This window comes from Pelophylax lessonae, assembly GCF_965119305.1.
Source record: "Pelophylax lessonae genome assembly, chromosome: 4".
NCBI lineage: Eukaryota > Metazoa > Chordata > Amphibia > Anura > Ranidae > Pelophylax > Pelophylax lessonae.
Genome location: NC_138771.1, coordinates 493,801,906 through 493,818,112, shown reverse-complemented (window position 1 = coordinate 493,818,112; position 16,207 = coordinate 493,801,906). Strand labels below are relative to the sequence as shown.

At 43.2% G+C, this 16,207-nt stretch overlaps 1 protein-coding gene across 2 annotated transcripts in view; it reads right to left on the bottom strand.

Moving 5' to 3' along the window:
• Window positions 1–16,207, bottom strand: part of USP18 (ubiquitin specific peptidase 18) — a 37,477-nt gene that overhangs the window by 560 nt on the left and 20,710 nt on the right. For both annotated transcript variants that reach the window (XM_082252781.1, XM_082252782.1), the window contains one exon: window positions 15,624–15,673. In XM_082252781.1, coding sequence (XP_082108907.1) covers window positions 15,624–15,673 — 50 coding nt within the window. The remainder of the gene's footprint in view (window positions 1–15,623; window positions 15,674–16,207) is intronic.

Genomic DNA, 16,207 nt, shown 5'->3' with positions numbered 1-16,207 from the left:
TAAAATTTGCTTGGGAAAAAAATATTTCCTTGTTTTTATTCCCGTTATTTAAAGGGCATGTTCTATGGGTGTATATACACACACACACACACATATATATATATATATATATATATATATATATATATATATATATATATATATATACACACACACACACACACTGTTTATATATTTTATTTTTTTAAATTAACCACTTGCCTACAGTGCACTTTCACCCCCTTCCTGCCCAGACTGATTTTCAGCTTTCAGCGCTCTCACACTTTGACTGAGAATTACTCAGTCATGCAACACTGTACCCATACAAAAATTGCGTCCTTTTTTTCACACAAATAGAGCTTTCTTTTCATGGTATTTGATCAATACTGGGTTTTTTATTTTTTGTGCTATAAATAAAAAAAGACTGAAAATATCGTGAAAAAACGCATTTTTCTTTGTTTCTGTCATAAAATTTTGCAAATCAGTCATTTTTCTTCACAAATTTTGGCCAAAATTTATACTGCTACTTATCTTTGGTAAAAATAACCCAAGTAAGTGTATATTATTTGGTCTTTGTGAAAGTTATAGAGTCCAAAAGCTATGGTGCGAATCATTGAAAATTGATCACACTTGATCACACCTGATGTACTGAAGGCCTATCTCATTTCTTGAGACACTAAAAAGTCAGGAAAGTACAAATACCCCCCAAATGACCCCTTTTTGGAAAGTAGACATTCCAAGGTATTTAATAAGGGGCATGGTGAGTTTTTTGAAGTTGTAATTTTTTCCCACAATGCTTTGCAAAATGAAGATTTTTTTTTTTTTTTTTTTTTTTTTTTACAAATTGCCGTATTAACAGGTTATTTCTCTCACACAGCATATGTATACTTGCAACTACACCCCAAAACACATTCTACTACTCCTCCTGAGTATGGCGATACCACATGTGTGAGACTTTTTCACAGCCTGGCCACATACAGCGGCCCAACATTCAAGTAGCCCCGTCCGGCATTCTAGAAGCAGAAATTACACATATAATTTCCTGACAACCTATCACACTTTTGAAGGCCCTGGAGCACCAGGACAATGGAAACTGCCATAAAATGACCCCATTTTGGAAAGCAAACACCCCAACGTATAATTTGTGAGGCATAATGAGTCTTTTGAACGTGTCATTTTTTTCCACAAGCTTTTGGAAACTGTGGAAAGAAAATGAAAATGCATTTTTTTTTACACAAAGTTGTCAATTTATGCAATATTTCTAACACATAGCATGTACATAGCAAAAACTGCACCCCAAAATACATTCTGCTACTCCTCCTGAGTATGCTGATACCACATGTGTGAGACTTTTTCACAGCCTGGCCACATACAGCGGCCCAACATTCAAGTAGCCCCGTCCGGCATTCTAGAAGCAGAAATTACACATATAATTTCCTGACAACCTATCACACTTTTGAAGGCCCTGGAGCACCAGGACAATGGAAACTGCCATAAAATGACCCCATTTTGGAAAGCAAACACCCCAACGTATAATTTGTGAGGCATAATGAGTCTTTTGAACGTGTCATTTTTTTCCACAAGCTTTTGGAAACTGTGGAAAGAAAATGAAAATGCATTTTTTTTACACAAAGTTGTCAATTTATGCAATATTTCTAACACATAGCATGAACATAGCAAAAACTGCACCCCAAAATGCATTCTGCTACTCCTCCTGAGTATGCTGATACCACATGTGTGAGACTTTTTCACAGCCTGGCCACATACAGAGGCCCAACATTCAAGTAGCCCGTCCGGCATTCTAGAAGCAGAAATTACACATATAATTTCCTGACAACCTATCGCACTTTTGAAGGCCCTGGAGCACCAGGACAATGGAAACTGCCATAAAATGACCCCATTTTGGAAAGCAAACACCCCAATGTATAATCTTTGAGGCATAATGAGTCTTTTGAACATGTCATTTTTTTCCACAAGTTTTTGGAAAATGTGGAAAGAAAATGAAAATGCTTTTTTTTTACACAAAGTTGTCAATTTATGCAATATTTCTAACACATAGCATGTACATAGCAAAAATTGCACCCCAAAATACATTCTGCTACTTCTCCTGAGTATGCTGGTACCACATGTGTGAGACTTTTTCACAGCCTGGCCACATACAGCGGCCCAACATTCAAGTAGCCCCGTCCGGCATTCTAGAAGCAGAAATTACACATATAATTTCCTGACAACCTATCGCACTTTTGAAGGCCCTGGAGCACCAGGACAATGGAAACCCCCATAAAATGACCCCATTTTGGAAAGCAAACACCCCAATGTATAATCTTTGAGGCATAATGAGTCTTTTGAACATGTCATTTTTTTCCACAAGTTTTTGGAAAATGTGGAAAGAAAATGAAAATGCTTTTTTTTTACACAAAGTTGTCAATTTATGCAATATTTCTAACACATAGCATGTACATAGCAAAAATTGCACCCCAAAATACATTCTGCTACTTCTCCTGAGTATGCTGATACCACATGTGTGAGACTTTTTCACAGCCTGGCCACATACAGCGGCCCAACATTCAAGTAGCCCCGTCCGGCATTCTAGAAGCAGAAATTACACATATAATTTCCTGACAACCTATCGCACTTTTGAAGGCCCTGGAGCACCAGGACAATGGAAACTGCCATAAAATGACCCCATTTTGGAAAGCAAACAACCAAACGTATAATTTGTGAGGCATAATGAGTCTTTTGAACATGTCATTTTTTTCCACAAGCTTTTGGAAACTGTGGAAAGAAAATGAAAATGCATTTTTTTTTACACAAAGTTGTCAATTTATGCAATATTTCTAACACATAGCATCTACATAGCAAAAATTGCACCCCAAAATACATTCTGCTATTCCTCCTGAGTATGGCGATACCACATGTGTAATACTTTTACACAGCCTGACCACATACATAGGCCTAACATCCAAGTAGCTCTTTACACAAAGTTGTCCATTTATCCACTTTAAGACTGGGCCTATTTTTGACACTTGGTGTTTATAAGCTAAAATCATTTTTTTGCTAGAAAACTACTTAGAACCCCCAAACATTATATATTTTTTTTTAGCAGAGACCCTAGAGAATAAAATGGAGATCAATGCAATATTTTTTATCACACCATATTTGCGCAGCAGTCTTCCAAATGCAATTTTTTTGAAAAAAATTCACTTTTTTGAATAAAAAAATAAGAAACCAGTAAATTTAGCCCAATTTTTTTCCATAATGTGAAAGATAATGTTACGCCGAGTAATTAGATACCCAACATGTCATGCTTCAAAATTGCAAACGCTCGCGGAATGGCGCCAAACATTGGTACTTAAAAATCCCCATAGGCAACATTTTAAAAAATTCTACAGGTTACTAGCTTAGAGTTACAGAGGAGGTCTATGGCTCAAATTATTGCTCTCGCTCTAACGATCACGGTGATACCTCACATGTGTGGTTTGAACACCGTTTACATATGTGGGCGGGACTTGCGTATGCGTTCGCTTCTGCGCGCGAGCTAACGGGGACAGGGCGCTTTAATTTTTTTTTATTTTTTTTTTTCCTATTTATTTTATTTAATAATTTTTTATTTTTAAAAAGTTTTTTTAAAAAAAATGTTTTGATCATTTTTATTCCAATTACAAGGAATGTAAACATCCCTTGTAATAGAAATAGGCATGACAGGTCCTCTTTATTGTGAGATCTGGGGTCAAAAAGACCTCACACCTCACAACTACACTAAAAAAAAAAAAAAAAAAAAAAAAATTGTTGAAAAAGAAAAAAAAAAAACCAAAAAAAAACCCGGCCCTTTAAACCGGTTGCTAGGCAACGACTTTTGACGTAGCTCCGGTCCTCCAAGACCATAGAGTCGAGTGAGGGCCATCTTGCCCTCACTCAACTTCCTGTCTCTGAGGATCCGGGACCGGATAGTTTTCCCCGCTGCCGGCGGGTCCGGTAAGCTGAGAAAACGTCTAGGACGCGGCGGGAGGGGGGGGGGCACCTCATCCCATGCACCGTTGCGGCAGATTCGGCGGCGAATCTGCCACTGGGACCACCCTTATCTGAAAGCCGACCGCCCGACGTTTAAAAAAATACCGGGGTTATGGCAGCTATCTGCTGCCATAACCCCAGTATTTAGCTTTAAATGGCCGATGTATATAGTCGTTAGGCGGTCGGTAAGTGGTTGCATGTATATAGCAAAAATTGTACCCCAAAATACATTCTGCTACTCCTCCTAATTATGGCAATACCACACGTGTGAGACTTTTACATAGAATGCACATCTAATTTCCTGACAACCTATCATTTTTGAAGGCCCCTCACATTTTTAACACATAGCATGTACATAGCAATAAATACATTACAAAATACATTCTATAAAGGAAAGTGTAAAAAAAGTATTACCTGTGGTTGTAGTAGTGCAGTTGTCCACAGAGGAGAGCATTAGTCCAGGCAGCAGGCAGGGATATGCTTAGCGACTACAATAGCAATTTTCCAGGCAGCAGGCAGGAATATAGTCTATAGTCTGGGATATTGTCAGCACAGCCGCAGCATTTGTCCAAATGAATTTTCCAGGCAGAGACATTGTCAGCACAGCCATAATATTGGTCCCGGTACACTGCAGACAATCATTGTACCACTCTCCAGCTAATATCATGCAGCAGGCAGAGGCATGATGGTAGTAAGCTGAGGGCCTTGGTCAGGTGAGACCTGGGGACAGGGGTAGAGGCTTCTCCCACCCAAATCTCTTTGAAGCCTCCGGACTCCAGACCCTAATCCGGAATTTACGGAACCCAGAGAGAACCAAAAAAATTGGTTTTCTCTATCCGGAAAAACAACTCTGGAGCCCCTCACATATGTGAGACCCCTGTGTACTACAGTAGCAGGGGGGGCGACAGATCAGTTCAAGCGGTAGGCAGAAGAATAGTCGGTAAAACAAGCCAGGGTCAGTTCACGTGCAAGCAATCCAATCGGCAGGCAGAAGAGTAGTTGAAAAACAGTCCAGGGTCAGTTCACAGGGAAGCAATCCAAACAGTAAGAAGAAGCGTAATCGGTAAAACAAGCCAGGGTCAGTTCACGTGAAAGCAGTCCAAACAGTAGGCAAAGGCATAGTGGAAAAACAGGCCAGGGTCAGTTTATGTGGAAGGCAGTAGCATGAGAAAAATTGGTCAGCACAGATGAAAACGGGGAAATGGGCTAGTAATTTATGAATGTATGGTACCGTGTGAAGCATTCTCCAATGCACAGGCCAGGTTGGGAGGGACAGTACCGACAATAGAAGCTGGTGTCTTTACGAAACCCCCTTCTGCTGCACACACGGCATTTTTTTTGGCGTCTTCGGCCTCTTTCAGACGGTGGAAGGTAGTCTGGGAAGTGGCGCTCACTAAGTCGGCTAACAGCCTCAGAGCGAAGGTTTTCTTGGGGGAGTCCTTGTGGGTAGACGAGGGTCGTGATAACTTCTTCAATGTATTTTAGGAAGGCGATGGGTCTTTCAGTGGATTTGGAGTAGATTACATAAGAGTTATAAAATGCCAATTGAAATAAATAAATTGCAACCTTCTTATACCAGAATCGGGACTTCCTTGTGGCCAAGTAGGGCTGAATCATCTGGTCGTTAAAATCCACCCCCCCCCATGTAAAGATTGTAATCCTGCACACATGATGGTTTTTGGATGGGACCTCTTCTTCTCCGAACCTCCACTGTGGTGTCGTCGTGAATGGTGGACATCATGTACACGTTTCGGCTATCCTTCCATCTCAAGGCCAGCACCTCGTTGTTTCTCAGGGCTGCTATTTCCCCCTTCCTCATTCTTTTATTTACTAAGGACTGTGGGAAGCCCTTCCTGTTCTTCCTGGTGGTTCCGCAGGCCAGGGTTCCTTCAAGGTAGAGATGTCTGAAGAGGGGCAGGCTGGTATAAAAATTATCTAGGTAAAGGTGGTAGCCTCAGCCTCAGCAGTGGGTACGCCAGGTCCCATACAACTTTTCCATTTGTGCCCATGTAGGCCGGGCAGTCAGGGGGATTGAGCTGGGAATCTCTTCCTTCGTATATGCGGAACGCATACAGATATCCCGTAGCTCTGTCGCACAATTTGTATAGTTTGACCCCATATTTGGACCTTTTGCTTGGAATATATTGCTTTATTCCAAGCCGGCCTGTGAAGTGTAGCAGGGACTCATCTACACAAATGTTTTGATCTGGGACGTAAAGTTCTGCAAAACTTTGGGAAAGAAAATTTATGAGGGGGCGAATTTTATACAGCTTGTCAAAATTTGGATGATTTTGGGGGGGGCACTGGCTGTTGTCACTAAAATGAAGGAAGCGCATGATGATTTCATACCTGGACCTGGACATTAGGGCAGAATATATGGGCATAATGTGTATGGGGTGGGTGGACCAATAGGCATGTCCTTCATTTTTTTTTGTAACCCCCATGTTTATGGTGAGGCCCAAAAACATTTTAAATTCCTCCAAGGTTAAATCTCTCCACTCAAATGGACGGGAATAGGAAGATTGGGGGTTGTTAGCAATAAACTGCTGGGCATACAGATTCGTTTGGTCCACGATGTATTGCAGAAAATCATTGGGCAAAAATAAATGGAGAAAATCAATAAAAGAAAAATTTTCTGTATTGGCCTGCACACCTGGCTGTGCGGTAAAAGGGGGAATATTTGCTGATCCCGAGTTGGAGGGCAGCCATCTTGGGTTGGCAAGAGCATCTGGGAGGTGGATAGTGGCCCTGGCTCTTGGGGGATGTGACACTCCAGTGCTGGTAGAAGGGGGATTTGAAATTGGGAGTGATGCCGCAGCGCTGGTGCTGGGCCTGGGCATTCGCTCCTGGGGTGTTTCGCTGGGGGCAGAGCGGGTACTGGGCCTGGGCATAGGATCCTGGGGTGTACTGGTGGTGGCAGTGCTGGTGCTGGGCATAGGATCCTGGGGTGTATCCCTTGTGGCTGCCCGGTTTCCAGAGCGCCGTGCCCTTTTGGGAGGGACCCATTCTTCCTCCGAGTCCATCTCCGATCCGCTACTGGTAGCAACTTCAAATTCCGAATTGGATTCGGAATTCGACTCGGATACTGATGAGAGCTCCCTGGTGCCCTCATCATCCATAGAGATCATCTCAAACGCCTCCTCGCTGCTGTAAAACCTTTTGGACATTTTGGCTGTGCGACGGGTGACTGCGGATGATCACTGATGAGTGGCAGGTGACGGATAGGTGGCAGGCAGGTGACGGATAGGTGGCAGGTGACGGATAGGTGGCAGGTGACGGTCACTGATGGGGTGACAGATGACGATCACTGATGGGGTGACAGGTGACGCTGATTGATGGGGTGACAGATGACGATCACTGATGGGGTGACAGATGACGATCACTGATGGGGTGACAAGTGACGATGACTGATGGGGTGACAGGTGACGGTGATTGATGGGGTGACAGGTGACGGGCGCTGGTCACCGATGGGTGACAGGTGCACCGCTGGCGATACTGTTGGCAGTCTCTGGTGACAGGTGCACTTTATAGGTAGTGATTTTGTGCACTGATGACAGGTGACTGTTGGGTGACAGGTGAAATTGGGGGGGGCTGGTGACACTTTTTTTTTACACTGACAGACACAGATCAGTAACTCACTGTTTCTGGCTATCCTCTCCTCACACTGGAAACGGTGTGTGAGGGAAGATGAGCTAGTAACAGTGAGTTACTGCTCTTTGTTTACATTTGTGATGGGCTGTGAATGGCTTCACAGCCCATCACATCGTAATCAGCCACTGTCATTGGCTGTTTTTCACTGTCGGTGACTAGCTGTGTTCCTAGGGAACACATAGCCACCGACATGACCGCGCTGCGCGCTCCCGATCGCGCATGCGCGGTCTTCTGCCGGCATCTACTGTTGTGATCGGCTATGTCATTGCAACATAGCCGATCACGTGGGAAACAGCCATGCCTATTGGCTGTTTCCCCCCTGCCGGTGACCGGCTGTGTCCCGGGGACACGCCGACACCGGCAGTGCACGGCGGCGCGCCCGCGATCGCGCGCCTGCCCTGCATGAATGGGCGGACGTCATATGACGGCCGCCCAGGATAATAGCCGCACCGTCCCGCCGTCATATGACGGCGGGCGGGCGGTAAGTGGTTAAGCAAGGTTTCATTGAAAAGAAGAAAAATGTTTTGGTACGTCAATTCCAAAATATCATAGGGGTATATTTAAGGCAGTTTATTTTAATTTATTTCATCTTCTTTATTTTTGTGGGATTTTTTTTTACTTTCTTTCTCATTATTTTTTGCATTGTCTCTTTACATTTTTAGGTCAACCTTTTTTTTTCCCACCGTCTTCTTTTTTCACTGCTTTCTTTCTGTGAAAAAGACTTAAAATAATGTGGCTAATAAGTGGCACTACATGAAAGGAATTTCAGGAGCCATTTAAAGCTCATTATACTGTCAAAGTTAAACTTCGAGCACATCAAAATTCTTTTAAACATATTTCCTAATAGTTGCAAAGGACTTATAATTTTATTTTGTAAGCTACAAATGCCTTTGCAAAACCAGACATTACCTTGTAAAAGTTGCAATGACATCCTCTGTGTTGTACACAACCTGTGCATAGAGCAGAGCTGTGGGAGGGACCCAACAGGCTCCACCCACTACAGGCTGCCTGCAGATAACTGCAGGAATAGTCATCCTGCACAATGAGAGAGAGCAGCAGTGACCGGTCTTTATTACAGGACGCTCCTACACAAAGGTAAAGTGTCACACTGGATCACTGCACAGATCTGGAAGAAATATACAAAGCACACCAAGATACAAATAAGATTACTCATGTCTATTTTATCTAGATAATATTGGCTTATCCTGGAGTTCAGCGTTTGCTTTCCTAATATAGTTCAATGCAATTTACCAATATGAAGACATATTGAGAGTTTCTGGATCTTCACTGAATTTTTTGGGAAAATGGAAATTGCTCATTTTGAAGATCCCTACTGTGAGAGTGTTTATCCCAATGTAATGTGTGCATTCCTTTTCTTTGGTTACTAACACATCTAGATATTCCTTTCTATTCATCTTAGCCATATTAGTGCACTTGCAACAGAAAGAATTTAGTAATGTCCGTGATACTTTTTTTATTTGCACTAACATCCAATTTTCCAGGACAAGCTTTTAGTGCTGGTTCAAATTTGTGCGATCACAGACATCGCATGTAATTCGGAGCGCACTGCTCCTAAAATTACTATCGATCTCTGTGCGGTGCAAATTCAGCCATACAGTTTGTATGGCTGAATTTGCACCGTAATCGCACTAAAACACGCACAGGACCCTTTTTTGGTCCGCAGCAGAATCGGATCGCATGGTGGTTCACACTAGTGCGATCCGATTCTGTGCGAACTTTTAGATCGCACTGCGATATGCGATCTGATCTGGGGGTGTCGTTAACTCTTAATTGACACCCCCAGCGTATCACATATGGCAGTGTGAACTGCCAGGGGTGCGGATGCGATACGGGAACACGCTGTATATTTGCAGCGTTCCCGCATCGCACAAATGTGAACCGGCATTTAGGGTATGTGTACTACACAGAGTTATAGCAGACTGCTGAAGTAAGACAATCTCTGAGACATAAAAAAAAAAAAACAACAAATAAACCTACACAGCAATGGTAATTAAACTAAGATAGTTAGTGAGATAAGACAGAGAGAGCTATAGACTAGGGGGGATGTAAGAATCACAGAGAGGGTTGTAAAACTGTAATATAATTATTAAAGCTGATATTCTATCAGTTTACCTCTACCCGTTAGATTGAGTAACGGAAGTGACGTTCCAACCAAAAAATACTTACTGCGCATGCGCTATGCCAGGGTTTCTCAATCAGGATTCCTCCTGAGGTTGTCTAGGGGTTCCTTGTGAAATGGACAATTTCTGCCTCTCAGATAAGTTCCCAATGACACCACTGTTCCTTTTAGCTATCTGTAAGGGGGGTAATTCTTCCCAATGATGACAAGTGTAAGGAACATTCTTCCCACTGACTGTCACACAAATGGGTCACGAGTTGTAGATATTTAATTTTTAGCAGGTTTCCCCGAGACTGGATATATATTTCAAGGGTTCCTCTGTGTTGAAAAGGTTGAGAAAGGCTGTGCTATGCATTCCAACATGCGTTCCATGGCGCTATGCGTTTCAAACACTTCATGATCTGACGGGTAGTGGTAATCTGATAGAACACCCAGGCGGACATCTTACTACACCCATACATGTCTTGAATTTCAGAGTAATTTTAGCAATAAAGTGAGCGTATATAAATAAATATAGTATATTGATATCTGTGATGCTGTTTGGATGTTTAAATTTGAAGGCATAAAGGTTTAGCGCTGAGCAGTGCTGGGTGTACCAACATGGCCTCCGCCAGCTTCCTACTCATGGTGTCCAGCTTTTTTCAAAATGTAACATCAAAACAGCATCACAGATGTCAATATACTACATTTATTTATATACGCTGTCTGCATTATATAAGATGTCTGCCTGAGTGTTCTATTAGATTACCACTACCTGTCAGATCATGAAGTATTTGGAAAGCATAGCGCCATGGAACGCATGGCACATGCACAGTAAGTATTTTTTGGACAGAACGTCCCTTCCATTACATGATCTGACGGGTAGCGGTAATCTGATAGAACACCGGCCATAGATGGTCCAAATCTCGGACAGTACAGCAGAAACTGGTTCAGCAGAAGCCAGCCGAAATTCAAACCATATATGGGTAGTCTAAATGCACATCTAGCCTGCCGGATTTTACATGCAATTATTGCTAGCAGCCGTAATAGCTATTTAAGAAATGTTAAAGTGCAGAGGAAGCATTGGGTGGAAGACCCGAGAAGGCAGAGCTTTTCTTTTTCTGGGGCGGCGGGCGCATGATTGACAATGGATTTACATCGAAGGACACTTTTTTATTATTTTTTATTAAAGGATTTGTCAAAAACTTGTCTCTTGTTTTTATTACTTTGACACTTTTGGTGAATGAGTAGGGATACTATGAACCGGTACTCATTCACATAGGGGAGGGAGGTGGGATCTGGGGTCCCCTTGTTATGGGGGGCCTCCAGATTCCAATAAGCCCCCTGCCCGGAGACTTCAACAACCGCTGGCCATGGTTGTGGGGATGAGGCACTTGCTCCCATCAACAAGGGGACAAGGTGCTTTGGGGTGCCCCAAAGCACCCACTTCCCCATTTTGAGAACATGTGGCTTGGTATGTTTCAGGAGGGGGAGGTGGCGCTCGCTCGTTCCCCCCACCTTTCCCAACCTGCCAGGCTGTATGCCCGGATAAGGGTCTGGTATGAATTTAGGGGGGGACCCCATGCCGTTTTTTTTAAAATTTTGGTGTGGGGTTCCCCCTAAAATTCATACCAGGCCTGGATGGCCTAGTGTGGACTTGGGGGGGGGGGACGGACCCCATGTTCTTTTCTATATTTTTTCAATAGTCGGTTGCTGGCAATTGTAACTGCAAGTCATTTTAAATGGGATTTGACTCGTTCTTTTTTTTCAGAAATGTCATTTTTGCTGCAGCATGTTTTATGCATGCTATAGATGCGCCACTTTACAGGCACATTGAGAGCCGGTTCACACTGGGGCGACTTGTCAGGCGACCTGGTCGCCTGACAAGTCGCCGCGGGTCGCCTGCCATAGATTAGCACAGGACCCGTTCTAATAGGAGCGACTTAGAAGAAGGATCCTGAGCTACTTTGGGGCGACCTGGAGCGACCTGCATTGACTTCAATGATATGAAGTCCGTGCATGCCGCTCCGAGGTCGCGGTGCGAGCTGCGCACCGTGACTTCACAGGTCGCCCGGCAAAGTCGGGTCGCGCCTGTGTGAACCGGCTCTGAAACTACCCCCCAGGCACTATATTTACAGGAATTTTTTTTTATTGGTACACTTTAAGCATAATTAAAATCACTTCTCCTGAAAAAAACTATTGTATTTAAAACATTTTTTGCATTAATACATATCCCCCAGGGCAGTACCCAGACCCCCATACCCCTTTTATAGCCAATTACTTGCATATAAGCCTTCAAAATGGGCACTTTTGATTTTTCCTGTTTGGCTCCCATAGACTTTAATGGGGTTCGCCGTATGGGTTAGAACATTTTCCCTGTTTGGGAATTCTGCTGCGAACCAAACAGCGGGGTGTTTTGCCCATGTCTAGTCAGAAATACTGCCAGTTTCCTGCAAGATAAAATTAATTTTTCTGAACAAGGTAAACAATATACAGCATTTACTACCAAATACACTTCTAGTCACTATGTAGAATCCCTGTACAGTAACATCCCTCACAAGGATGGGTTGGCTGCATGTCACAGATTCTTATCATCCTCAGCAAACCACAAGTACAGCACTGAGGATGTTACACCACTCATTGAATTCATTCTTACACACAAATATTTGGCTTTCAATAATGACATCTATCTTCAGTGTATGGGTACTGCTATGGGAAGTAAAATAGCACCCGGATATGCAAACTTATTTATGGCTGACCTTGAGGACAAATTCCTGAACAGCAAACAACAAAAGCCATTCTATTGTTATATAAATGGTATTGTCATCATATGGACAGAAGGTGAAGAAAATATGGAACAATTTTACTCCTTGATCAACAAGTTTCACCAATCAATCAAAACTAAAAGCGGATTAGTCAAACACCAGTCAACTTCCTAGACACTACAGCAGGGGTCTCCAAACGTTTATTGTCCTTCAGGATTTAGGGGGGCCAGACATGGGCTAGTGTGAGTGGACATTTTCCTGGCATTGGTTTGAGTAAACATCTCCACATTTGGTACTAGGGGGAGAAAAAGTGCCCATCGGTAGCATCATAGGGAGGGAATAGTGGCTTATTATTGGTGTCAGTGGGAGAAATGGTGTCCCATTGTTGGTTTCAGATGGCAGAATAGTGTGTTGTATCAGTGGATGGAGTAGTGCCCCAGGAGCTGGATAAAGGCAAGCAAAGGGCCGTATCCGGCCCCCAGGCCGCAGTTTGGAGACCATTGTACTACAGTATACATTAGGGATGATGAGCTGCACACCTTAATTATCAGGAAACCCACTGAAAGGTGCAATTATCCCCATTGTTCCAGTTTTCACCCCCAACACACTAAACGGCCATCATACACAGCCAAGCCATCAGATACCACTGAATATGCTCAGACCCAGAAGACAGACAAACATTTGAGAACACTAGCAGACTGTCCATAAGGAGTGTTACAAGGACAAACCCATCAATACCAGCATAAACAAGGCCTTGAAAACCTGAAGAGAAAATCTCCGCCAATACAAAGAGAAAAAAGCAAATAACTGTGTTCCTCCAGTAATCACATATAATCCAGCACTAAAAGGGATAAGAAAGATAATCAAAGATTTACAACTTATCATAGAGGATGAAACTCTGAAAGAAATATTCCAACAACCCCCAATACTGGTTTTCAGACAAACACCCAACCTCAGATAAACTAATCAGCAGGAAACTTCATTCGGATTATGAAGTCACAGATAAAGGAGCTAGGCCCTGCAACAAAAAAACATTTAAAGTTTGCAACTAAATGAATCTATCAAAAAGTGTTGCACGTTTACAAAAGTGATCTTCAATATCCCAGGATCATTACAACTGCTCTAGTCATGTTGTGTACCTATTATTATTATTATACAGGATTTATATAACATCAACAGTTTATGCAGTGCTTTACAATATAAAATGGAGACAATATAGTTACAATACAATAAAATACAAGAGGAATAAGAGGGCCTTGCTCAGAAGAGCTTACAATCTAATAGGACAGGGCAAGTGGTACAAAAGGTTGTAACTGTGGGGGATGAGCTGATGAAAGTGGTAAAAGATTAGTTGAAGGCATGATAGGCTTCCCTGAGGAGATGAGTTTTCAGGGATTGCCTGAAGGCAGTTAGAGAAGGAGATAGCCAACAGATTGAGGTAGAGAGTTCCAGAGGATGGGAGAAGCTCTAGAGAAATCCTGAAGATGAGCAAGGGAGGAGGAGACAAGAGAGCTAGAGAGCAGGAGGTCTTGAGAGGGGTGGAGAGAACGTTTTGGGTTATATCTGGAGACAAGATTTGTGATGTAGCTCAGGGCAGAGTTGTGAATGGCTTTGCATGTTGTGGTTAGTATTTTAAATTTAATTTGCTGGGAGATCAGGAGCCAATGGAGGGATTGGAGGAGAGGGGTGGCAGACACAGAGCGGTTGGTAAGGTGGAGAAATCTGGCAGCAGCATTCATGATAGACTAAAGAGGGGATAGCCTATAAAGAGGTAGGCCAATGAGAAGGGGGTTGCAATAGTCAAGGCGAGAGATAACAAGGGAGTGAATGAGTAGCTTGGTGGCTTCATATGTTAAAAAGGGGCAAATGTTAGAGATTTTACGGAGGTGAAGTCTACAAGCTTTCAACAACAATTGGATTTGGGGCTGAAAGAACAGGTCTGAGTCTAAGGTGACACCTAGTACCCTAGCATGAAGGGACAGATTAATGGTTAAATTATTGATTTTGATGGAAAAGTCATGGAGGGGGGCACAGGTTGGTGAGGGGGGGGGGGAATATTACCAGCTTGGTCTTAGAGAGATTTTGTTTAAGGAAGTGGTGCGACATCCATGTTGATATGTCAACAATGAAAATGCAAAAAATGTAGCAAAGGATCTTATGTTGGCGAAACAGGACAGAAGTTACAACAAGGATGAATTTGCACAAATCCACCATCAAGGACTGTAAGGAAGATGATTTCTGCACACCTGTGGGACATCATTTCTCACAACCAGACCACACTATTCAGTAGACACTATACAGTGGTTATAGCCGCTATCAGTCACTGTGTTCACCCAGTGGGGTCAGCTAGCCCCCCTCCCCATCAACACTAACTGTGTTGATGGGGGAATCAAGAGATTTTCTTTCCTGCAACCTGTGATTGCAGGAAAGAAATTGTCTCCATCTATGGCCAGCCTTATCTCACAAACTATCCTAGTTTTATTGTCATTGCTGTGTACATTTGTTTGTGTACGTTTTTATTTTTTCCTCATAGTGTCTTACGTCAACATTCTGCTAAAACATTGTGTATTAGTACTGCTAGGACCTTGATGAAGGGGATACACCCCGAAAGCTTGTCCTGAAAAATGTTATGTTAGTGCAAATAAAAAAAAGTATCACGAACAGTACTCAACTGTTTTCATCCTAGATCAGCTTTCTTGAATGTATTATTGTGGAAGTGGCCGAAAAACTGAGGATAATTTTGAAGTGCTGATATCATTTTAGAATGTCCCCTCCAGGGCCGTTGCTAGACTATTTTACGCCCTAGGCAAGACCAGCTACTTGTGCCCCCCCAACAGTGGTGGAAAGCCAGGGCCTGGTAGTTCTGCCACTGCCCAAAAGACACCTGGCATCTTCCTCTGTCCATTCTTCCTCCCCCACTGTCATCCCTCCCCTCAGCTCACAAGGATCATTTATGATGGAGAGAGAGAGTGCCGACTCGTGGCTGCGCCCCTAGGTGGCAATGCGCCCTAGGCGGCTGCCTAGTTTGCCTAGTGGAAGCACCGGCCCTGGTCCCCTCCATACCCGCTATAGGGTTTTCCCATCCCTTATATACGCACCAGCGGAAGGTCGTATTCCCGTATGTGCATTTGACATCATCCCAGGACACCTAGAAGAGAAGCAACTATTAAACATATAACTAAAGAAGTTTAAAAATACAGAAATCTACCAACAAAAGTTTTACAATCAGCATCCAAAAGGCAACCTATAGGGATTGATTTACTAAAACTTGAGAGTGCAAAATCTGGTGCAGCTCTGCATAGAAACCAATCAGCTTCCAGGACTTATTGTCAAACCTTAATTGAAGTTAGAAGCTAATTGGCTACCAAGCACAGCTGCACCAGATTCTGAGTGCTCAAGTTTTAGTAAATCCCCCCCCCCCCCCCATAATGTCATGTTTAAAGGGTAATTTTACTCTAATATGATATTCCAGTTTTGTGTGGTTGGTTGTCAGAGACAACCACCTTCCCCCGAGCAGAATTATTTTTTTCTGTGGTTATCTTGTTTCTTTGGCTCTACTCCCTACCACCATTCTGGCCTAGGCCGTGGTCCTGAAGCCTTCTGGGATACTTACATCACATCTCCACAAGAGGCTGCAGGATCAGGCACACAGAGCAGCCTGAGGGTGGCACCCAGAAGTGGC